This window comes from Pangasianodon hypophthalmus, chromosome 14, assembly GCF_027358585.1.
Source record: "Pangasianodon hypophthalmus isolate fPanHyp1 chromosome 14, fPanHyp1.pri, whole genome shotgun sequence".
Lineage (NCBI taxonomy): Eukaryota > Metazoa > Chordata > Actinopteri > Siluriformes > Pangasiidae > Pangasianodon > Pangasianodon hypophthalmus.
This window is the reverse complement of record NC_069723.1, coordinates 371,920-396,685: the sequence shown is the minus strand read 5'-3', so window position 1 is coordinate 396,685 and position 24,766 is coordinate 371,920. Positions and strand designations below refer to the sequence as shown.

The following is a 24,766-nucleotide window of genomic DNA, read 5'->3' as shown; positions in this document are numbered from 1 at the left end:
CTAATATAAGGATATCTTCTGATCACATTAAACATGCATTATTAATTATAAAAATTTATTGAAATGTTTATTTTTTTCACTTTGAGGATTTCACTCATGTTGTGAAATGTGTGTTTATATTTATATACAGGACAGAGAATAATTATAAACCTTCCCGCGTGTACAGAAACGGCACCACAACCATAAAACCAAGCGTTTCTCCAGCTGCAGCCACTGCCAGCTCTCTCCCAGCTCTGACAATAAGCTCTATTAGATAGCACTTGTGTCTGTATGTAAGGACTGAATATCAGTGTGTGTGAGTCTGATTGCTGTTAAAGGACGCTGTGGTGGGAAGATGTGTGCTGTGCTGCGGGCGCGAGACGCGCAGGGAGCTTCAGCCATTATAGCATCAGCACTGCTGGTATTTACGGGTGAGTCAAAAAAATAACAAAAAACTGCCATATGATCTCTTTAAACAGAAGATTATTCTGTGCACACGTTATGTGTGTGTGTGTGTGAGTGTGTGTGTGTGTGTGTGTGTGTGTGTTTGATGCCCTGTGCCCTGTGTGTCTGCATGTAAACAGTGACGGTGTTACATAATCCAGCCTCATTACACTGTAAATCCAGCAGAGTTCCCTGTGAGTCCTGCTCCTCTGCTCCTCTGCTCCTCCACTGCCATCTTACACACCATCTGATTCACTGGCTTTAAATCAAACATCCAGCCATTTCCCCTTTTCCATTTAACAACAGTATGCACTTGATCAGAAGAACCACTCCCATGTCCTGCGTGTGTGTGTGTGCGTGTGTGTGTGTGTGTGTGTGTGTTCCTTTAGTTACAAGGCTAGCTATCAATAATAATAATAATAATTATTATATGTTATAATAATGACTACTATAATAATAACTATAACAACAGTACTAATTATATTATTATTATTATTACTATTATTATTATTATTATTATTATTATTGTTATTATTGTTATTATTATGTACCTAGGCGTTGGGTTTTTAACTAAATAATAAGTGACACTTTGCAATTAAATGAAACTGGTGTGCTGTCAGTGTGAAGCAGTTATCATCTCTAATCAGGACTAACTGTAAGGTAGGCCAGCTTCTAGTGTGTAATACTTCAGATAATCTCCCAGTCAAATAAACCCTCTCGGTTCTGCCTGCTCGTCATCTCACACCTTCTTTAAAAGACATTTCTAGTGAGTTTCTAACACTGTGCATTAACAAAGGTACAGAGTTAACATGTGCACTGATTAACAGCTAATTAATACAAAAATGCACAAAAGCATAATGTATAAAGTGTGTATAAGATATTACTAAACATTTATAATAGACTCAGTGTAGGTCCCTAAGTGCTGCTCACAATTTATAAATGTTGTGCATTAATTATAGCAAGCATTTAAGCATATTATGCATTGTGGACTTATTTACTCATGGGAGGAATAAAGATTAGTTAAATGTGGTGTTCATTATTCAGGATATTTGTTGTACATTTTATCTATATTTAAAATAAAGAATAAATTGATTTACTTTGATATCATTACTTATGATGAGTTTTCGGTGTGTTTCAGACATTAGACAGTGAAAAGATTGTAGGTTTTTATCAAAACCACTTCCGTTGCAGTTCCTGCAGAAAACCATCAGAGGGCATGTAACACTTCCTATTTCTTTCCCATGAAGCTTTCTAATAGAGGAATCACAAACACATAAACACTATCATGGAGTAGGAATGTAAGAAAACTCCTGTCTGATAATAAAAAAGGTTTTGAATTTCTTTATATAACTACAGAAAGGAAGTGTTGGTAAACTTTGCTGTCAAATATAGAGAAAACAATTGACCACAATTACAATGTCATATTTTGGAAAAGTCAGAATTAATGTTCCGAGTCAGTGTTGTGGCTCAGTTTTTAGAACGCTTTAGTGTAATTTCCTGATCCTTCTGAACATGTGATGAGGGAAGATGACTAACTCTGACTAACTGTGCAGCCATCCTCAGTTACACAGCATTGTACCTGCTTCAGCTGAAGGATGCTGCTAGTTAAAGTTATGGATATTTACAATACTGTGACTGCCTGCTCTTTTATTATACCATCGATTCGGACACCTTTCCAAGCCAGCAGAAGACGGGTATCATTACAGGCAATTAGAAAGCGGGAAATTAGTCCGAGGAGCACCTACAAATACATGTCTTTGCAATGCCATTTGTCTAGAAGCACACAATTGTCTAGAACGTTTTTAATATGCTGTAGCATTATGATTTCCCTTCACTGGATCGAACAGGCCTAGTTCAAACCTGTTCCCGCATGACAATACTCCTGAAGCCAGGTCCATAAAGACATGGTTGGCCAAAGTTGGTGTGGAAGAACTCGAGTGACCTTTGGGATGATTTTTTTTTTCAGGGTCTAGATAACATTTGTGTGATCCTCACCAACTTACAAAACAACAGATTTTAATATGTAGTTATTTTTTTTTCCAAAAAGTAAAGCAACATTCAGAAACTAGGTGGGAAAAATAAGTACATCCCATAATTCAGTAACATGTAGAACCCACTATAGCAACAATAACTTGCAGTAAATGTTTTCTGTAGGAGTTTATCAGTCTCTCATTCACTGCTTCACAGTCAGTATGAGGTGTTTGTGGTGATATCCTGTGTTTTGTTCTCACCAAACATGGCACTGTGCATGATGACCAGTCATCTCCACCATGGTCTCATCAGTCCAATGGATATTGTTCCAGAACTTTTGTGATTTGTTCAGATGCAGTTTTGCAAACCTTAACTTCTGGAGAGAAGGGACTTTTTCCTAGCAATTGACAATGAATCAACTCAATGTCGGAGAAGAGGTCTACCTGTACCTGGCCAATTTTTTTTCCCAGATCTGCTGCAACACCTCTGGGTGCAAGGGCCATGCACTGCACCAGTTCACCTTCCCAGTAGGTTGCACTCAGTGAGGCAAGAGGCCCGTGAACCCATTCGAGATTAAGTGTAAGGCAGAGAGGGCTTTTCGGCCTCTGCACCCTAGTGATTTATGTAGCTGATCACAACTATGTTGTTCAAATTTATCAGGACGGTGTCTCAGAACAGATAGGAAGAAACTGAGGGCCAGCCTGGCTGCCCTTAAATCTCATAGGTTGATGTGTACTGACCTCACATTGTGGGTCCCTTCAATGTAATGAAAGGTGAAATCTACTTTTTCAATCACACCTCTGTCGAAAATGAACAAGATGAACTTTCCCATCTCCTGAACCATGTGCTGTGCCTTCCATCAACTCCATAGAGGAGGGAGCAGCCACTCCAATGCTAGCTGGGAAATCACAAACAATTTCAGACACTTCCTGTGGTAAAACTACCAGACATGCGTTGCATGGGTCCACACGGGCATGCGGAATCAATCATATCAGCACCAGATATACTAGCCTTGGCCTGTACGATGCCTTGGGGAGCCTTGGGGTGTAGCTGATGGCCACCGAAAACCTGACACATAGCTGTGGATGTAATTGTTGCAGAGATACATCAAATTTGGTATGAAGAGTGAGTGGAAGAACATGTTCAGTGATACGAATTGAGCCACTGTATCTAACCCTTTTTGGGCTGTCACCATTTTTAATGAGTGGCTGTCACGGCTGAGCCGAAGCCCTCCCTGGTTGCTGTTGAGTCCAGAGTAGAGCGGCACGGTTCAGCTTTATTCTCCATCTGCGAGAGTCTCCTGGACTTGGCCACAGACACATTGTCCTTGTACAGCTATCGGGAGCTCTCTGCTGAAGCGTGTGAGCTGTAGTCAGTGGCTTCAGCCCTAAAATTATTGATTTTAACTGAACTACTTCTGATGTCAAGACATCCATATGCCCAAGCATGTCATGGGCTTTTTTTCTGCATGTCAGCCCGTACTGGGCCTGAATGTTTACGGTTAGCGGCCTGATTGGGTTGGGTCAGAGCCGATGCAGAACTGGGGTCTGTCAGTTGGGCTTGTTGAATTCGCATTGGCATTTGCAGTTGAGAGGTTTCTGAGTCAGTGTACTGAGGTTCTGGAAGGGCTAAGAGTGAACACATGGAAACACATGCTCTAGCTCTGTGAGTGCCAACAAGGGACTATGACGTAGTGTTGGTGTCGAATGAGAGACTCAGTTGGGACACGCACACTCCGGCCCTGTTAGCGCTGATAGCCCCAGGTGATGAGAGATAAATGGAGGAGCACTCATGCTCCTACTCCATGATCTGGGTTGAAATTGGTGCAGAGTGAGCAGCTTGGCAGGGATGCGGTCGGCAGCACAGGGGCGAGGGAGAGACTTACACACTCTGGCCCAGTTAGCGCCAGCAGCTCCTGTGGGAAACCGAGGGACACATAGACGTCCGGCTCATAATCTGGGGAGTGAGCAGCTCGGTGGGGATGTGGTCATCAGTACAAGGGCAGTGAAGGGACATGCACTTTATCACTGGTAGCTCTGGTGGAGGAGAGGGAAATGGGGGGACACGTGCTCCTGTCCCGTGATCCAGAGCAGGATACTGAACAAAAACCCTCTAAGTTATCTTGAACAACACAGAGTGTAAGTTAAAAAGATAAGTTAGCAACTTGAGAGCACTCTAAGCTAGCAAGTCACAGGCTTCAACCATCAAGAGGCAAAAACTGGAGTCTGTCACAGCCTTGGGGACAAAAAAGTGTAGCTCACACCACAGTCACAGGGGCAGGGAATAGCGCCAAAATCTACATGTGCACAAGGCTAGTTAGTGATATGACATGAAGATATTTGTAGCAAAACCACATCACTCTGCAAAAGAAGGAAAAGTGCAGTGGGGTTGATTACTAATGCAAGTCACAGTATCTTTTTGTCTATACGATACCTTAACACCAGTACAATGCCTTACTCCAAAAAGGAGGGAAAGGGGCAGCAGAAGCGAAACATTACAGCAGCTGCATGAAGAAAAAAACAGATGAACATTATCTGACTTTTATTAGTGAAATTATCTATCTCTTATTGGATTTTATTTTTGTAGCCAGTTTTTAAAAATCACGGCAGCAAGCTTTCAGAATGCAAACTAGTTTTGGAAGATCTAGTAGCGTGCTAGCTAAAGGTAGAAAGCTAGAGAGGTTGTTGGTCTAAAGGATATAGCCATCATAAGCTAGCTGTAAACTTAGCAAGTGAAAATATATCATATATTTTTATTATAATATTAATATGAATCGATTATTTTGCTTATTCTAATAGCCTGTTTTAGATGCTTTTAGAAGCTCATATCCAGCTTTAAATTTCTTATCCTACTGGAAAATGATTTTTTCTTAACAGAAATAAATGACTATTTCAAGCTGGAAATTAGTTAAAAAACGTCTAGAAAGGGGTTTAATAATCTTATAGCAGGAAATATTAAATAAATTCAACATTCCAGATATTTTCAATTTCACTCCATTGTAGTAAGTATTTCCACTTTTATCAGTTTAGCTGAGCAAGAGGTAAATTAAAGTGTAATCTTTACTTTGAGTAAATTAAGTAAAGAGTTTCTTTCTTTCTTTCTTTCTTTCTTGTGTTAGATAAGTATTTATATGTGAATACGTGTGTGTTTACCACCTCTGGTTATTGCCTGCTGTCTAGTTTTGGGTGGAACCTTCATTTAAATGGCAGTGTATCTCCTCTACATGCTTAAGTCTAACAGATTTACTAAAATATAGCACTTCATTTATATTAAAGGTTAATTAGAAAAGGCTAGCCTAAGGGATTTTGTTATGCAGACCTGGCAACCCTGGCTCATCCACCTGATGCCTTGATGCATGTTTACAAAGTCAGCATCAGGAATATTGGTATGTAAAAGCCACACGTTCTCCCAGCAGATCAAGATCAAGAATCCCTTCAGCCCAAAACAGCAAGAAATCAGTCGTGAAATATAATTAAATTAAAGTGTACTTAGCAAAAGTTATCTCCAGATGTTTATCATTCCACCAGCACCGCAGGTTTATACAGAGTTTGTCACTTCCTCCAAAATGCAGTCTGACCTGAAAAGTCCCTCACAAAGTCCCACCTACTGTACAGTGCTTGACTGACAGCTGTGCTGCTTTGATAGTGAAAATGCAAATCGGGATGCAAAGGCAATTTGGCCAAGTTGTAGCATGATGATGAGACGGAAGTATTGATATTACTTTTTTTTTTTTTTTTTTTTAAGTATGGCGAATCAGAGCTGTTTAGACACTGAAAATGAAATTTCGAATGGACTTTGTGTTTGCATTTGAATTTGGGCAGCTATTGTACATTCCTGTGCCCAAACATGCAAATACAAATACATGTTGAATTAAAAATTTCTAAATAGAATTTAAATTTAAATAAAGTGGTAAATTGTTGCCTTACTAAAGGTCATAGCATCACATCATTAAACAGCATGCTGTACAACATTATCCTGCAGTTGTAGTGGTAGAAGTGTGTGTGTGTGTGTGTGTGTGTGTGTGTGTGGATAATGCAGTCAGTAAGGACCCTACCCTTACTGAGAGTAAAAGGGTAAAAGTCATGGCTAGAGGGAAGACTGACATTACAGCACATTACTGTAATGACTGAAAAACATACAGACATAAATATTCACAGAATCTTTCTCCCTTTTCCGGTTACTGGTGGAGTTTTGCGTGTTAGTTTTTGTACGTGGTAAAAGGAGACAGTAGATAGATGGAAGTGGAAATGGTGGGTGGGCTGACGTACTGCTGCTGTTGTGTAACACACTCACTGGAATATTGATTCTGCATTACTGACTGTATGGTGTGTGTCAGTAATGTGTGTGTGAGCGCTTTTATTAATGTGACACAGGATGCAGCAACTGTACACAATGCTTTACTGTGTATACTGCAGATATCTCTTCGTCATGTGTGTGTGTGTGTGTGTGTGTGTGTGTGTGTTTGTACATACATCTGTTGTGAGTGGACAGGTGCACACTTCTCCTTAAAGGAAAGGTCACTTTCTATAGGGAGGGGCTTAGCTATTCTGCAGAGAGAGAGAGAGAGAGAGAGGGAGAGGGAGGGAAAGGGAGAGAGAGAGAGAGAGAGAGAGAGAGGGAGGGAAAGGGAGGGAAAGGGAGAGAGAGAGAGAGGGAGAGAGAGAGAGAGAGAGAGAGGGAGGGAAAGGGAGGGAAAGGGAAGGAAAGGGAGGGGTAAGATTAAGTTTCTGCTGCTACTGCAGAGAGAGCTTGGCCAGTGAAAATAATCGCAGCAGCAATGGGAGGTTTGTCCATAAACACAAAACTCTGACTGCAAAGTGATGCATTGTGACGGAACTGAGTAACATCCCATTATCAATAACAACATAAAGTAATGCTATTAAACACACACACACACACACACACACACACACACACACACACACACAGTTACAGAGCGTGTTATAAATGTCTCTCACTGGGTGTGTGTGTGTCTGTGTGTATTTATATGCCTGTATTAGCTTAGGCTTAGGCATCATATGATGATAAAAACTAAATATAAAAATATAATTAGTGTCACACTAATAAATGTAGCACAGAAATAAACTGTTCACACAAAGCAAAACTCTGTACTGTGAAAGAGTTTTTTTTTTGCATTTGTGTTTGTGCGTTTGTGTGTGTGTGTGTGTGTGTGTGTGTGTGTGTGTCTGCTGCAGCAATGCAGTCATCTGTCTGGACTGTAAAAGTGCTGCCTAAGCTCTGCTGCTTTATGAGAGTCTGCTCCTGCTCTGGTGCAGTTCTACTGCAGGATTGGGTGTGGCTGCGCACTCGACAAATATCCAATTAAATAATCATTATATATATATATATATATATATATATGTATAAATACACACACATATACATATATATACTGTGCAAAAATCTTAGGCACCCTATTTTTTTTTAGCACAAACTTTGTTATAGATTTTTATTGTATGACTTTTCTGACTATATGTGTGTGTGTGTGTGTGTGTGTGTGTGTGTACTGTCTAACTGTTTAACACTGAAACTATCACCCAGTCTGTCATTTCTCTTTCTAGGGTTACGAAGAGTATTAAGATAAGATTATCAAACTTATTTCTAGATTTTTTTTTTTTAAACTAATTTCAAGCTTTAAACCTTCTTATTCTTTTGACAAAATATTTTTCTTTCCAGAAGTAAATGCTTAAAGACCAAGACTCTTTCAAACTAGAAATAGTTTTACTAATCTTATATTAGATTTATTGTAATATTATAATAGGAAATTCTGGATAAATTTGACAATATTCAACGTAATGTCACACTGAAGTCAGCAAATCAGCAAAGAGATTCTTGATGAACAGCCTTCTGTCTTTGTCTTTCTGTCTTCTGCATTTTACCATATTGACAGACAAAATAATTCATACTTGCCTGAGCTTCACTCTTTCAGCTGCTGTCTCTATAAAATATTATAAAATTATAAAATATTAGGCTACTTCTATTTCATCATGCAAATAATAAAGCCTGCTGTATGACTTGCTGTATTATAAGATGGCAGCCAATAAAAGGTGGTGATATCCATATTGTTAAATTGAGAACTTCACTGTGATCACATGATTAACATGCTAATCATGACTAGGATCGTTTCTGCATCGAGTTCCTGACAGACAGCGTTAATATATTAACGATATATTAGATTGAGTAATGATTTCAGTCTTTACATCCCCTTTTTGTATATTATTATGTTATTCTAAATAGATTTTTTAACTTGTCTCTTGCTTTAGTGCTACATCGCATTACAAAGGAGATTGTGTAATCTGTCAGTCCACATTTTCTATCCCAGATTTTTTGTGGCTTAAAGAAAGATGGTTGTCTTTAAAGCCAATGTTCTAAACACAGCTGAAAGAACTTTACTGTAGATAATAACAGAGTGTCATTGGAATGAAATGAGTTACTTGTTTGTGCTTTAGCTTCTTCTGTCTCCTCCATGGAAGTGCTTGTGGCACAGCAGATTAATGCACTGAATGGCACCATGGTAAAGATCTCCTGCACTTTCACGTCCTGCTACAAACTGGATATCAGCAAATTTGCCATGAACTGGACCTTCCAGCAGACCAAAAACGATACCGAGGAGATGGTGAGGAGAGAAAGAAGTCTCTTTTCTCATGTTCATATTCTGTATGTGTGTATTGAGAGCTGTTTATTATCGAGTTGAGGATAATTTTCACTCTTTAAAAAGATTGCTGAAACACCAGATTGAAATGTTTTACTCAAAAACAAATATTGTCTGCACCATATGCATTTTGATTTATGCCTATAGTGTCTCTTTTTCACATGCAGACAATTTTTAACTGTGTGGCTGTTTAGCAGTGCTGTTTCTCTCACTCAGTAAAGTCCATAAAAATGTAAAACCACCTGCTCCTTTATTATTTGCTCAGTTAGGCTTGAAAGGCCATAGTGTGCGTGCTATTCTGATTTGATCCTATTTGATTTAACATTTTTTTGATCTCTTTCTGTAGTTTATGACCTTTAAGAACAGAATAACTACTTTGAAGACAGACCGTTTTGGGGACAGGGTAAAGTTTGCTGGAAACCTGGACAAAAATGACCTTTCCATCACCATCTCAGACGTGCAGGGGACAGACCAGGGGATCTATAACTGTTATGTACGCAATCCTCCCGATCGTGTCGAGGGCCGTGGCAGAATCCAGCTGTCTGTAGTCAGTGAATGTAAGTGTGTATTACGCCACTGAGAAAGCAGAAAATATTTTCATGGAGTGAAAATTTGCTGCCCTTAAATGTAGCACTAGATTTAACCTTAAAGTGAACTTCTTTTTTTGGCAAATCTCTATGGCTGACTATGAAAATATCAAAAATAAAAAATTAATGTTATATATCTAGTTCAGATTTACAATATAAACACTCTCATACACTCTACAGACGCTCTCATACACTCTACACACCCTCACATACACTCGCATACACTCTACAGACGCTCTCATACACTCTACACGCGCTCACATACACTCTCATACACTCTACAGACGCTCTCATACACTCTACACACGCTCACATACACTCTCATACACTCTACACACCCTCACATACACTCGCATACACTCTACATACACTCTCATACACTCTACACACGCTCACATACACTCTCATACACTCTACAGACGCTCTCATACACTCTACACACGCTCACATACACTCGCATACACTCTACAGACGCTCTCATACACTCTACACGCGCTCGCATACACTCTACACGCGCTCGCATACACTCTCATACACTCTACAGACGCTCACATACACTCTCATACTCTCTACACACGCACTCATACACTCTCATACTCTCTACACACGCACTCATACACTCTCATACTCTCTACACACGCTCACATACACTCTCATACACTCTACAGACGCTCACATACACTCTACAGACGCTCACATACACTCTACAGACGCTCACATACACTCTACAGACGCTCACATACTCTCTACAGATGCTCACATACACTCTACAGACGCTCACATACACTACACGCGCTCGCATACACTCTCATACACTCTACATACACTCTCATACACTCTCATACTCTCTACACACGCTCTCATACACTCTCATACTCTCTACACACGCTCACATACACTCTCATACACTCTACAGACGCTCACATACACTCTACACAAACTTGCATACACTCTCATACTCTCTACACACGCTCACATACACTCTCATACTCTCTACACACGCTCTCATACACTCTCATACTCTCTACACACGCTCACATACACTCTACAGACGCTCACATACACTCTACAGACGCTCACATACACTCTCATACACTCTACACACGCTCACATACACTCGCATACACTCTACACACGCTCACATACACTCGCATACACTCTACACACGCTCACATACACTCGCATACACTCTACACACGCTCACATACACACGCTCGCATACACTCTCATACTCTCTACACACGCTCTCATACACTCTCATACTCTCTACACACGCTCACATACACTCGCATACACTCTACACACGCTCACATACACTCTACACACGCTCACATACACTCTACACACGCTCACATACACTCGCATACACTCTACACACGCTCACATACACTCTCATACACTCGCATACTCTCTACACACGCTCGCATACACTCGCATACACTCTACACACGCTCACATACACTCTACACACGCTCACATACACTCTACACACGCTCACATACACTCTCCTACACTCTCATACTCTCTACACACGCTCACATACACTCGCATACACTCTACACACGCTCACATACACTCGCATACACTCTACACACGCTCACATACACTCACATACACTCGCATACTCTCTACACACGCTCGCATACACTCTCATACTCTCTACACACGCTCACATACACTCGCATACACACTACACACGCTCTCATACACTCTCATACACTCTACACACGCTCACATACACTCTCATACACTCTCATACTCTCTACACACGCTCACATACACTCTCATACTCTCTACACACGCTCACATACACTCGCATACTCTCTACACACGCTCACATACACTCGCATACACTCTACACACGCTCGCATACACTCTCATACACTCTACATACACTCTCATACACTCTACAGACGCTTGCATACACTCTCATACACTCTATATACTCTCTACAGACGCTCACATACACTCTACAGACGCTCACATACACTCTACACGTGCTCGCATACACTCTCATACACTCTACATACACTCGCATACACTCTACACACGCTCACATACACTCGCATACACTCTACACACGCTCACATACACTCGCATACACTCTACACACGCTCACATACACTCACATACACTCGCATACTCTCTACACACGCTCGCATACACTCTCATACTCTCTACACACGCTCACATACACTCGCATACACACTACACACGCTCTCATACACTCTCATACACTCTACACACGCTCACATACACTCTACACGCGCTCGCATACACTCTCATACACTCTACATACACTCTCATACACTCTACATACACTCTCATACACTCTACATACACTCTCATACACTCTACAGACGCTTGCATACACTCTCATACACTCTATATACTCTCTACAGACGCTCACATACACTCTACAGACGCTCACATACACTCTACACGTGCTCGCATACACTCTCATACACTCTACATACACTCGCATACACTCTACACACGCTCACATACACTCGCATACACTCTACACACGCTCACATACACTCTCATACACTCTACACACGCTCACATACACTCGCATACACTCTACACACGCTCACATACACTCGCATACTCTCTACACACGCTCGCATACACTCTCATACACTCTACACACGCTCACATACACTCGCATACACTCTACACACGCTCACATACACTCGCATACACTCTACACACGCTCACATACACTCATACACTCTCATACTCTCTACACACGCTCACATACACTCACATACTCTCTACACACGCTCACATACACTCGCATACACACTACACACGCTCTCATACACTCTCATACGCTCTACACGCGCTCACATACACTCTCATACACTCTACACAAACTTGCATACACTCGCATACACTCTACACACGCTCTCATACACTCTACACACGCTCGCATACACTCTCATACACTCTACACGTGCTCGCATACACTCTCATACACTCTACACACGCTCGCATACACTCTACAGAAGCTCTCATACACTCTACACGCGCTCGCATACACTCTCATACACTCTACACGCGCTCGCATACACTCTACAGATGCTCGCATACACTCTCATACACTCTACAGACGCTCGTATACTCTCGCATACACTCTACAGACGCTCTCATACACTCTACAGACGCTCACATACACTCTCATACACTCTACAGACGCTCGCATACACTCTCATACACTCTACAGACGCTCGCATACACTCTCATACACTCTACACACGCTCGCATACACTCTACAGACGCTCGCATACACTCGCATACACTCTACAGACGCTCTCATACACTCTACACACGCTCGCATACACTCTCATACACTCTACAGACGCTCACATACACTCGCATACACTCTACACACGCTCACATACACACTCATACACTCTACAGACGTTTGCATACACTCTCATACACTCTACAGACGCTCTCATACACTCTACACACGCTCGCATACACTCTACACGCGCTCGCATACAGTCTCATACACTCTACAGATGCTCGCATACACTCTCATACACTCTACAGACGCTCGTATACTCTCGCATACACTCTACAGACGCTCTCATACACTCTACAGACGCTCACATACACTCTACAGACGCTCACATACACTCTACACACGCTCTCATACACTCTACAGACGCTCACATACACTCTACACACGCTTACATACACTCGCGTACACTCTCATACACTCTACAGACGCTCTCATACACTCTACAGACGCTCACATACACTCTACACACGCTTACATACACTCGCGTACACTCTCATACACTCTACAGACGCTCTCATACACTCTACAGACGCTCTCATACACTCTACACACGCTCTCATACACTCTACACACGCTTACATACACTCGCGTACACTCTCATACACTCTACAGACGCTCTCATACACTCTACAGACGCTCTCATACACTCTACACACGCTCTCATACACTCTACACACGCTTACATACACTCGCGTACACTCTCATACACTCTACAGACGCTCTCATACACTCTACAGACGCTCTCATACACTCTACACACGCTCTCATACACTCTACAGACACTCGCATACACTCTACAGACGCTCACATACACTCTACAGACGCTCACATACACTCTACACACGCTTACATACACTCGCGTACACTCTCATACACTCTACAGACGCTCTCATACACTCTACAGACGCTCTCATACACTCTACACACGCTCTCATACACTCTACACACGCTTACATACACTCGCGTACACTCTCATACACTCTACAGACGCTCTCATACACTCTACAGACGCTCTCATACACTCTACACACGCTCTCATACACTCTACACACGCTTACATACACTCGCGTACACTCTCATACACTCTACAGACGCTCTCATACACTCTACAGACACTCGCATACACTCTACACACGCTCTCATACACTCTACAGACACTCGCATACACTCTACAGACGCTCACATACACTCTACAGACGCTCACATACACTCTACACACGCTCACATACACTCTACACATGCTCACTCTGGGACTTTTGAAACCGATGGAAAAATGGAGCAGGAGTGTGAAAGCACAATCAGCTTTCAAAAATTCAGTAAAATTTAAAATTTTGAGAGTAAAATCTTATTACATTTTGTTTATTAACTTAAAAAAGTGTGATGAATATGAGAGGTAGACCTATTTTGCTAGAGAATATTAATGAATTCTACAAATAACAAATTACATATAATTATAGAAATGTATTAAAATCTCACTCACTTTCAGTAACCACTTTATCCTGGTCAGTGGATCCGGAGCCTTGGGCTCAAGGCAGGAGAATAAGACATAACCTGTGAATAATAATAAATGGACTTTAAACATGTTATTTAACAAAGAAAACCATATAATCATTTATATAGTGATGTTTTCTGTAAGAAGACTGTGTAACCTTTATGGAAGGAGTCTCCAGTGTCAGTACTGCAGGGTTTCATCCACAGGACAGAGGAGTTTGCACTCTGCGGTTTCTGGGATGATTGTTTGTAACTGCTATAACATAAGTGATAACGGGATCTAACTTATCTCGCAGACATTTCACAACATTAAATGTAAAAAAAAAGTTATATAAACTTTAACTTTAATAAAACTTTAATAAAATTAACTTTAATTAATAAAAAAAAATGTAATTGTGGGCAAATTGCTGAGGTATAAGAGGAGTAAAACCTTCGGGATGGTGAAAGCTCTCCACACGCTCTGTCGTGTTTTGAACAATGCCAGTGATGTGTTCATAGTGATCTTCAGCCTGATGAACTTACTCAGTGTTCTGTGTGCAGTGCCTCCTCCCAGAGACTCGACCATCGCAGTGGCAGTCGGAGCTTCTATAGGAGGGATGCTGGCTATGGTGATCCTCTCCATGGTGATCATCAAGTGTATACGCAGACATAAGAAACAGGAGCTCATCTCTGATGAACAGAAAATGGAGGAGGAGGGTAAAACAGATGGAGATGGAGGAACAGAAGAAGGAACCAAGTGAGAACTGTTTTTTTTTTTTTTTTTTTTTTTTTTTTTTTGGAAAACACAGCTGCAGTTTGAAAGATATAGTAAATTCATTAAACAGCATCAATCCCAACATGTTGTGAACAATGAGAATGCCAGAGCTGTCTTTACTTAAGCGTAGTCCAGTTCTGTTTTTTTCCCTTAACACACCAAATTCAGCTGATGAAGATCAGGCTAATGACGTGAATCAGCAGCTTCCATGAGGACGCTATATATAAACTTATAATATAAAACTTAAAAATATCATTCTATACACAAACCACATCATAAACAGTGCTCACAGGTAGCAAAATTTCACAAAATGTAAACTATATTAATTACGTATTATTCATAATGAACTTCTTTTGTTTTTGTTTTCAATGAAACAGACAAATTTAACATGGCTGTGACCTGAAGGCCCTAAACTTCGGTCGAGCCCCATTCTTCACATGCAGGTAAACAACTGACTTATAACTGCATAGATACAGGAAAACAACACACACACACACACACACACACACACCACTCTGACTCGACTGCACTGTGGTTGTGTTACTGTCCAAGCCAAACTGGGAATAACATGTTTGAATGGTGCTGTTGTGTTTGAAGACATATAAGTGTTATGAGTTACGAAGTTGTACAAAGATTAATGCAGTTAACTGTAACAGAAGTGTGAAAATCGTTCTGTACAAAAGAACATTTCAGATATTTCAGCTCACTTTTACACATAAGTGGCTGGTAGCTAGCGCATTTTGATGGTCTTCAGACTTCTTAGGTTCAAATCTAGCATTACATGAAGCATTAATAAGAAACAGACAAATAATTTATCAGAGTTCTTCAGTTAGACTTTGGACAGTTCTCTTCAAATGAGGATAAATAAATCAAATCATCACGTGTCCATCCTCTAATCTAAACTTTTTCTTTTTTTTTTTCCAGAAATGACGTTTGCTTTAGCCATCCCGCTGTGGCTGCAGTGCTTTCCTCGGTGTGGATCTTTCCTCATTTGTCCAGCCAATAAACAATAAACAATTGGATTTTTTGAGAAACTCAGCCAGTGCTATACCTGCCATACATTCCAACGTGAGTCAGCGTAAAGCTTGAGATCAGGTTTCTATACTCCACTCTTCAATTTAATATTGCTAACAATCTTCCACACAGTATTTGTAGAAGTCACACCACTTTAAAAATATTTTTGTTTTGTGTCTTCCAACCACTGCCAGACTATTGTTAAAGTTAAAGCACACTATTCCTACTTTTGCCTAATTGGTAGTAGTTTGATAACAGATTTTTCTAGATGTTTCTGCCGTCTTTATTTGTATTTCTCGTCTGATGCAAAAAAAAAAGAAAGAAAGAAAGAAAGAAAGAAAGCCCTCTCTTTGAGAACCAAATGTATTGATAAGTATAGCAACATTCCAAAAAATCCACTTTGCTTTTGGGGTCTAAATGTGTTTTTGCTCCTCTTTTACTAATCAAGGGTGTGTTTCCTGAAAAAGATCAATTTTAGTGAATAACAAATAACTGAACAGAAGACACACGAGCGTGTTTTGTGAGCGTCTCTTGAAGACTTTTGTTAAAGGATACGTAAATAATGAGTATTTTTGTTGAGTATTTCAGAGTCAGACGTGAAAAGCAGCACAAGCTGATGAACTTCAGATTCACAAAGATAAACAAAGATAAATAATAAACAGTACAAATACTGTAGGCTTATGATGTTAATTAATAGACATTTATGAAAATCACTAAATTATTGATATATTTTAATGCTTTAATAAATCTATAATAAATAAACAATGTAATTTGTGATAAAAAGTAAAATTTGATCTTTTTAGTAAGCGTTCACTAGCCATGAGAGCTAATTTCATTTAGCGTTTGGTAGCTAGTCAGTGAAGTCATTAAAATTTAGCACAGAATTCACAGAATGTATGTTAGCATTCCAAAGCTAATCGATGGTATTTTAGCTCAGCTTTAGTTAGCTAATCTGAGGTAATGTACTTTTGCAGCTGTTCCTCAGTCTGAGGTAATTTAGGTAGTTTAAGTAAAGTTATTTTACTTTGAAGTGTTAGTGGGACAAGATGTGTGTGAACTAAAGTCTGATGTAGAACAAATCATGAAATAAATCCTGTGTTTGTTAGATTATAAAACATCTTTCATGGTTAGACAAATTGGACAAAATGCTTATTAACAATAATTAATGCACTAAAAATATGTTAGCACGGACTTGCAGGGTCAGGCCTCACCGTGGGCTGGAGGATGCAGAAGCCTCATCACTGTTGGAGAAACACATTTTATAGGAATTTAATTAGGAAGAAGTTGGAGTTTTGGGGGTGTTCCTTCTTCCAAACTTCAGTTATTTCCTAACTGCATTTTGCGAGTAACATCTTAACTTCTTGCTAAGACCGTGGGAGTGAGGAGAACTCGGAGAACTCGGAGAACTCGGAGAACTCTGAGAACTCGGAGAACTTGGACCAGAGCTCTGGGCAGCTTCTTATCAGTGCAGAATTGTTAAATTGATGCATGCTGTATATCATTTCCACAGCCATGTATCTTGGTCTGGATGTAGCTGTAGTGTGTCTAGGAGATGAGCTCATGGAGAAGTACTGATCTGAAAGTCATTGGAGGAGGAGTGAAATGATCCAATTAAAGACCTTCTTGGGGTTAAATGCAGCCAGATGGAGTGTATAGTGGAAGGAAAGCTGAGTGAAAGCTGAGACTTGAGCTAGTGTGATAGTGAAGGAGTGGCATTAGGTCACTCAGTGTCCTTATAGACTGTGAAAGAATGACCAATTATCAGTGTATTAGATTGGATGTCTGATCAAGCCCCAAAGGGCAGCATGGATAATGAGACATGGCTCCTATGAGCTGAAGGCATGTCTGACCCAAGGAAGTGATTGTGGCAGGTTGGAAAGCGAGGGCTGTTCCAGAGTTGAAGGAGAAATAAAACCTACTTTCTGCAAGACATCTGTGTGTTAGTTAACATGAGCTGGGAGACAAATGACCAGCGGAGACCAGCCTGAGTAAAGAGTTATTTTATATTATTAGACCAGTAAAGACCCGCTAGCATGACCATCATACGCTGGTAGACCAGCTAAGCTTGCGGGTTTTGGGAAATGCTCATTAATTAAAAAAACATTCTTAAGATGAAGTTAACAAACTACTTTACGAACCTTTCGAGAAACACACCCCAGAGCAGTATTTTAGCAGCAGTACGTTTAAGAAGAAGTAAAAGTTCTGACTTTTTTTTCCTATTTGGTCTTCATATAATGACATTAAATTGTCATTCAGGGAAAATTTCTGAGATAAAACATGTTCTAATATATTTAGATTAAAATGTTCTTATATATAGTATGCTTGAATGAATGTGTGAAAAGTATTGTCAGACATTCCTTGAGTATTTTTTCTTTTGTAAAAGTATGTAGCTAAACTATTACGTTATTTGTAATATATATGATACTAAATATTGTTTTAAAATAATCAAATCAAACAAATACATGGGGTTATTTTTTAAGTGCGCAAAGTAAAAGTAATTTAATGCACAAAAATAGGTCTTGTACGCAGGGTCAAATCGTCTTTTCGCTGTAATCGATCCACACTAGAGTTCACTCGGAAGTGGGCCGAGACCAATATTAGCTTCTAATTAGTTTCTAAACTATTAGCATCACTAATGTAGAAAAACATCTGTAGCTATTTCTTACGCAAATAACAGTGCACTGCAAGAATGTCATCTTAGCAAGTGAAAATATCTTAAATATGCTCAGATTTATCTAGTATTTCCTATTATACAATAGATTACATTAAACCAAATCTAACATTATTAAACATGTCTCTACACTTTCAAGCTTTAAATCAATTGGCAGATAATTTTACTTCTTTCTAGAAATAAATGCTAAAAATGAGCAGAATTTCTGCCAATAGAACAAGACTTGAAATTAATAAACATGACCAAAATATATGATTAGTAATGTTAAATTTGGTTTATTTTAATCTTATGACAGGAAATGCTAAATAAATCTGCCTATATTCAGTGTATTTCCACTATCATTTTTGTGGCGATCTATATTGTTGGTTATTTATATTAATAACTTAGGCATTCACCGGTATGATAATGTAATATTCCACTCTGCTTGCTCTACATGCAGTTTAAAGTGCACTCTTCCATACGGTACATCGTTCAGTAGTAAAACATAAACAATAAAACATTCTCATCTCCATATCAAGAAATATTCCCCACCTTTCCACTGGCTTCAGTACTGAATAGTGAATATTGGCATGTTTTATATCCACTGCATGTTGTAAATATACCCAACAAACTGTGCCGTGTTGAGAACTACTGAATAAGGCTTGACTTGACATAGGAAGTATGATATAGTCCATAACTCCTTAGCACCTATTATAGAAATGAGCAAAAATATATATATTTAAAATGAAGAACATATAAATGAGTGATACTTTGAGCTTAAACACTGTATGATTTAGTTTTATATACCAGTTTTCCTAGATATTTCTAGAATACTTGTTCTGTAAGTATTCTACTCATTCTACTAGTTTCTAAATTATTGGCATTATTGGCCCGAATCCTATAATGACCAAACCTAAAACCAAACATCAGTATTGTGGGCTGCTCTCAGAAAAGATTTCTTTCTTGTGACTCTTCCAGACAGATGGTTGTTATGGAGGTTACATACAGGCGTAACTAGCCTTATTCAGCCCTCATAACCATCAGCGGAATTGAGAATCACCTGTATAACTTATTCTAGCCACAATATAATGAGGAACCTGTTGTGCCTTAGGACTAAATGGAATGGTGTTTGAAGATGATGCCATATTCACACCACTGGGATCTAGGTTAACCTTGTAGAATAAGGAAGAATGCTGGCAATGCTTAGGTAGCAGCAGTGCAGCCTTCCTTCAGCAGGATGCCTCCATGAAATGCCCATGATGAGGAGATACTCCCTACTGCATTCCCACTGTGACCAAACCCTTCCAGAAACATCATCATCATCATAAGCTTCAAACCTTGTATTTAAACCTTTCAGAAACCTCGTTCACTCAACGTTGTACGAGTTAACCAAGACCTGGAAGTGTCTCAGAATGGGTAAAGGACGTGAGGGTCAGATTGCCCGCTCTCAGTTCTAGCTAGTCGACGTGTTCTGAGTTTACATCAGGGTGCCACATGCCCCTGTGCCCTTGTGGCTCCTCACTGCTCCCAAGCCTGCAACGGAAGCATCTGTGGTGACTCTCTCTGATGGGGCATCACCTCTCAGCAGACCCCTTTCCTTAGAAAAGCTTTGCACCTCTAACAAACTAGGGCTTGTGCCATTCTCGCAGAACCAATTTGACAACCATATCATGCAAAAAGGGAGGATCTTTAAGAACCGGTCTAGAATTGGATGGAAACCGTCATCATTTTTCTGAACAAAAGGCACGTTAAGAAGAACCCTTCTTTTGTTTTGAACAATGAGGTCCACCTTTTCAATTGCGTCACTGGCCAAGAGAGAATGAAATTCTTGTGTCATAGCAACAACTTTCTGGGAGTCTGTTATAAACAAGGCCCTGAGGTCTCAAAACTTTGTATTGTTTTGCGTTTGTATTCCTGCAACATCATCATCAGTCCACACTGATCTGATACTGTAGTTGCGCAAAATGCTTTATCTGCTGCCAGCCCCGCCCTTCATCTGCATGCTTATGAGTTACGCTAACCACAGAGCAGATTATTCTCGTCATACTTAGCAAGTGCCACAAAGCTTGAGCCTGGTTGAGCTGTCCTTTAGAGCTCTCAGTAAAATCCTTGAACTGTGGCATGGTGAATTCAGTGCCACTGGGTCTATAGCAGAATCCAATCCCACTTGGGCCACTGCCATTTGAAGAGTGACTGCTATGGCTAGTTTGCAGCACCTGCAAGCTGACTTAGGCTGACTCATTTTTGAGTCAGATGGCAGTTTAACTTCTAGGTCACCAGCCTAGAAGAAATTCCTGCTGTGGTTGTAGATGCAGCATCATTGCGCTCCTCCAATGAGGAAAGGAGATGATGACTATTCTTTGAGATATAAGAGGAACTCAGAGTTCAGAACTCCTAAACTGTTCATTTTTTTGTCATGTTTGCCATGAAGTCATTAATTGACCTCAGACGTCACTCAGATTGCTTTCTGAGCAAAAAAAAAAAAAAAAAGAGGATGCAGAAAAGGCCCACATGAATCCAGATATCTTAGTGCATCAGGCCCAGCAGTGAACAGCACATGGAATAGTAAGGGAAATCGACTCAACTATACTAGCAGCACAAGCAGTCGTTGAGTCTGAGCCCAGTAGTGGGAATGAGAGATTAGTGCTGGGAAACACAGTAAGTACATAAATATGGAGCTAGAAAGGGAGTTCACAGTTTATAAATACACTCACTGTGGTAGAGGAGAGACGAGGAGATTAGAGGAGTCCATCTTCAGCTTTGAAAGACATGGAAGCTGATATGGTGTGTACATGATCCGAGATGGAGAGAATAATAAAGAGAAAGATGGCTGTATGGCTAGTGTTTATTGCAGATACTGCATCATGCCTTACTTCATGACTTTTTTGGAAGGTCGTGACATGTGGACGTTACCCAGGTGATTCTCACCACCCCTGACAGTCAGGAGGGATAAAATAGAACTGACTCATGCACTCAAGCTAGGGGTAATGGATACGTGATTTTACAGCATATAATTACAAATTGTATTCGTATAACGCTTTTAACAATAGATACTGCCCCAGAGCAGCTTTTCTAACAATAGACTTCAATGTCAAAGGCAACAGTAGTGTTTCTGGATTTCTGAGAATTTTGTTTCTGAGAATAATTTTTTAGATGAACAGTAAACACTGTCTCCAATTGTTTGAATAGAACTGTTCATTATGATCATCATCTGTCTCTTATAGAGCACCAAACGAATATTCACCAGATGAACAAAGCCACTTAATTTGAATAGAAAAGAAAGCAAGATGTAAAAAAGGGATTAGCTAGTGGTAGCAGTTAATCTAGGTGAAATTTAACCCTGCAAATTTGTGAACCCTTGCAAACCACCAGAAATAAAATAGCTAGCTTGCTAATGTTAATAACTGTATCGCCCATAATCACCTTATTTTTACTCCTGTCCAGCAAAGAAAACTGTAAGGGGAAAATCCAACACAAACTACATTAAACAATTGTATCCCACTTAAGTCTACTAAATCTACAAATCTCTGGACACCAAGTCCATAGAGAATGTGCTATTTCTGGTAATACTGCATCAAAAAAACTGCAAAAAACTACAACCTTATATAATATATTAAGTCAGTGGAGTGGTTGAGCGTCTGCTTACATTATAAAGATCATATATGCTTTAAGTTGCATGACTCTCACAGCAAATGCCAACACTGGACTCATTCTTTATGTGCTGCTGTGTTGACTGTCACATGTAGCTGCTTTAAAATGCAGAATTTATGAACATTTTTTTATTGTGTTTTATTGCAAGTGGCACTGCAGTGGTTCAGGTTACAGCTCTCAGTTCGAAATGACCTTCAGTCTACATTCATCACTAATTTCTGCAGGCTTTCATTATCCTTTAAATGTGTTACTTTCTCTTAAACAACTGTTTAACAATATTTTAGTAAACCTTTAATGATTTCTTTAATCATTAGTGGATTTATTTTCAGTTATTTTTTAAATTCACAGTAAGGTTATTGAATGAAGCTATAAAAATCACAGTGCAGCCTGATGACTTTGCAGAAATACACCTGATTGTTGAATGCGGTACTTCATAGGGAATGCCCTGGCACTCATCCTTAAATTTTATCAAGATTCACTTCCCTAATACTCACCCCGTGAATGAATGAATGAATGAATGAATGAAGGACAGCATGGTTACGGATATGATACACAGCTGTATTAAAGGAGTCTTTTAAAAACCATATAATGCATGGTTTGATTATATTGCATCTTAGATTGTTCAAATCTTTTTTTTTTTCAGTGCTTATGTGAATGTGATGTTACACGTATTGTATGTATATTGTAGAAGATTTAATCATTATGCTTAAACTGTACTGCATAGCCCTGCATAAATGTTCACTGAATGAGCAGTGAGTGTCAGGTGGACCATAGCTTTTGTTCGGTTAATGTGGGTCATTGCTTTTGCACTGGGCAAAATGTACACTAGACAGTATTAAAATAAACTATAAAGTAAATTATTCTGCTGTCTTGCATTTATTTAGTTGCCTCATTATCACTATTATTATTATTATTATTATTATTATTATTGTTAGTGGGACTACTAGTAGTAGTTTTGGTATATTAATATTTATTCAGTCTTTGTAGTTATTTTATATACAGTATATACAATATTGCTTTTATATATAATCACTACTCACAGGACTATAACTAATGAATGTTTGTGTGTATTTTGTGACACTTGTACTGATATGATGTATGCTTATTGTGTTTTAGATTTGAAATATCCACATCCACACCATTTTCCCAGCCAAGAAATACTAATAAAATATACACGTTTGCCTCGTGCCCAGTGTTTCCAGAGCAGGTTACGGATCCACTGCACCTCTGACCAGGATACAGCGGTTACTGAAAATGATATGTATTTGGACAGATGTACTGCACGGAATAGAGAACATAATCATTCTTAAGCTGGAACAAAATCATTATGACCTCCATATTTTCTTAGAAAAAGGTCTGTCCAAAAATAGCACAAATAAAAAAAAGTTCAAATGCAATTATCAAAGAATGCATACTGTAACTGATGGCAGCGATCTGGAGCAGTTGCGGTATCTAGGTCAGGTGTGTTATACAGGTTTTTCAGTGAAGAGGTGACAGATTGGTCAAAGGTACAAAACTGCTGCAGTGTGAAAAGTGAATTCTATCAAACGGATTAACGAATTGATGAACAAACACAACTGGACACAACTCATGCAATTAACAAGAACCTCCTGCAAATTCATGAACACAGCAAACCTTGGGTACAAAGTGAATTACTCTCGTCTGGTAAGAAAAATAACTTTAAAGACAGGACGGGTTCTAAACAGCAAATAAGCCTTTACGCACTTAATGCACAAAAGTCACATTCAGCAAGCCAGCAGCTGAATCTCACACAATAATCCCAGTTATGGAATAACATTAGAAAGCTGTATTTGAAGTCTTGCTGCTAATGACAGAGTTGTACTTTTGACTGAATGAAGAATGTACTACAGAACAAGATATCACATAAACTCCAAAAAAGTGTTGTGCTCATTTAAAAATACATTTTTGCCCTGACTGGGTTTCTTTGTTAAGAGTGACATGACCACGTCACACAGGTTTTGGAAAGCAGATTAGTTATTAATTGCTTCTGTTACTTTTGCAACTTGCTGTTATGATCTTTTTTTAAGGCAAATTTAAACCAGAATCTACCAAGAAAGTGCAGTTTTAAAACATAATAAAAAGAATCAAGCCATCCTGAACTAGTCTCAGATTATTAATGATAGTGGTGGATACTTCTTTTATTTCTATTTTATTTATCTTTTACTTGTTAGTGGTGATTGTTATAATTACCTACAGATGTTTTTTAAAGGATTTATACATGAATATTTTATGCATGCAC

The 24,766-nt window shown here is 39.4% G+C and overlaps 1 protein-coding gene and 1 long non-coding RNA gene across 6 annotated transcripts in view; one reads left to right on the top strand and one right to left on the bottom strand.

Annotated features, from left to right (window-relative positions):
* On the top strand, window positions 1-23,366 carry scn2b (sodium channel, voltage-gated, type II, beta). Its single transcript, XM_034310641.2, has 6 exons — window positions 1-410; window positions 8,844-9,010; window positions 9,393-9,603; window positions 14,978-15,173; window positions 15,569-15,634; window positions 16,116-23,366. Exons 1-5 carry the CDS (start codon window positions 335-337, stop codon window positions 15,576-15,578), a joined length of 660 nt encoding a protein of 219 aa, XP_034166532.2. The 5' UTR covers window positions 1-334; the 3' UTR covers window positions 15,579-15,634; window positions 16,116-23,366.
* Window positions 1-24,766, bottom strand: part of LOC117599076 (uncharacterized) — a 29,871-nt gene that overhangs the window by 2,270 nt on the left and 2,835 nt on the right. For 4 of the 5 annotated variants that reach the window (XR_008303704.1, XR_008303705.1, XR_008303703.1 and 1 more), the window contains 4 exons: window positions 14,868-15,106; window positions 14,596-14,693; window positions 14,427-14,497; window positions 6,867-6,941 (listed from right to left, as the gene is read on the bottom strand). This is a non-coding gene — a long non-coding RNA (uncharacterized LOC117599076). The remainder of the gene's footprint in view (window positions 1-6,866; window positions 6,942-14,426; window positions 14,498-14,595; window positions 14,694-14,867; window positions 15,107-24,766) is intronic. The other variant, XR_004579512.2, reaches the window with a different exon arrangement.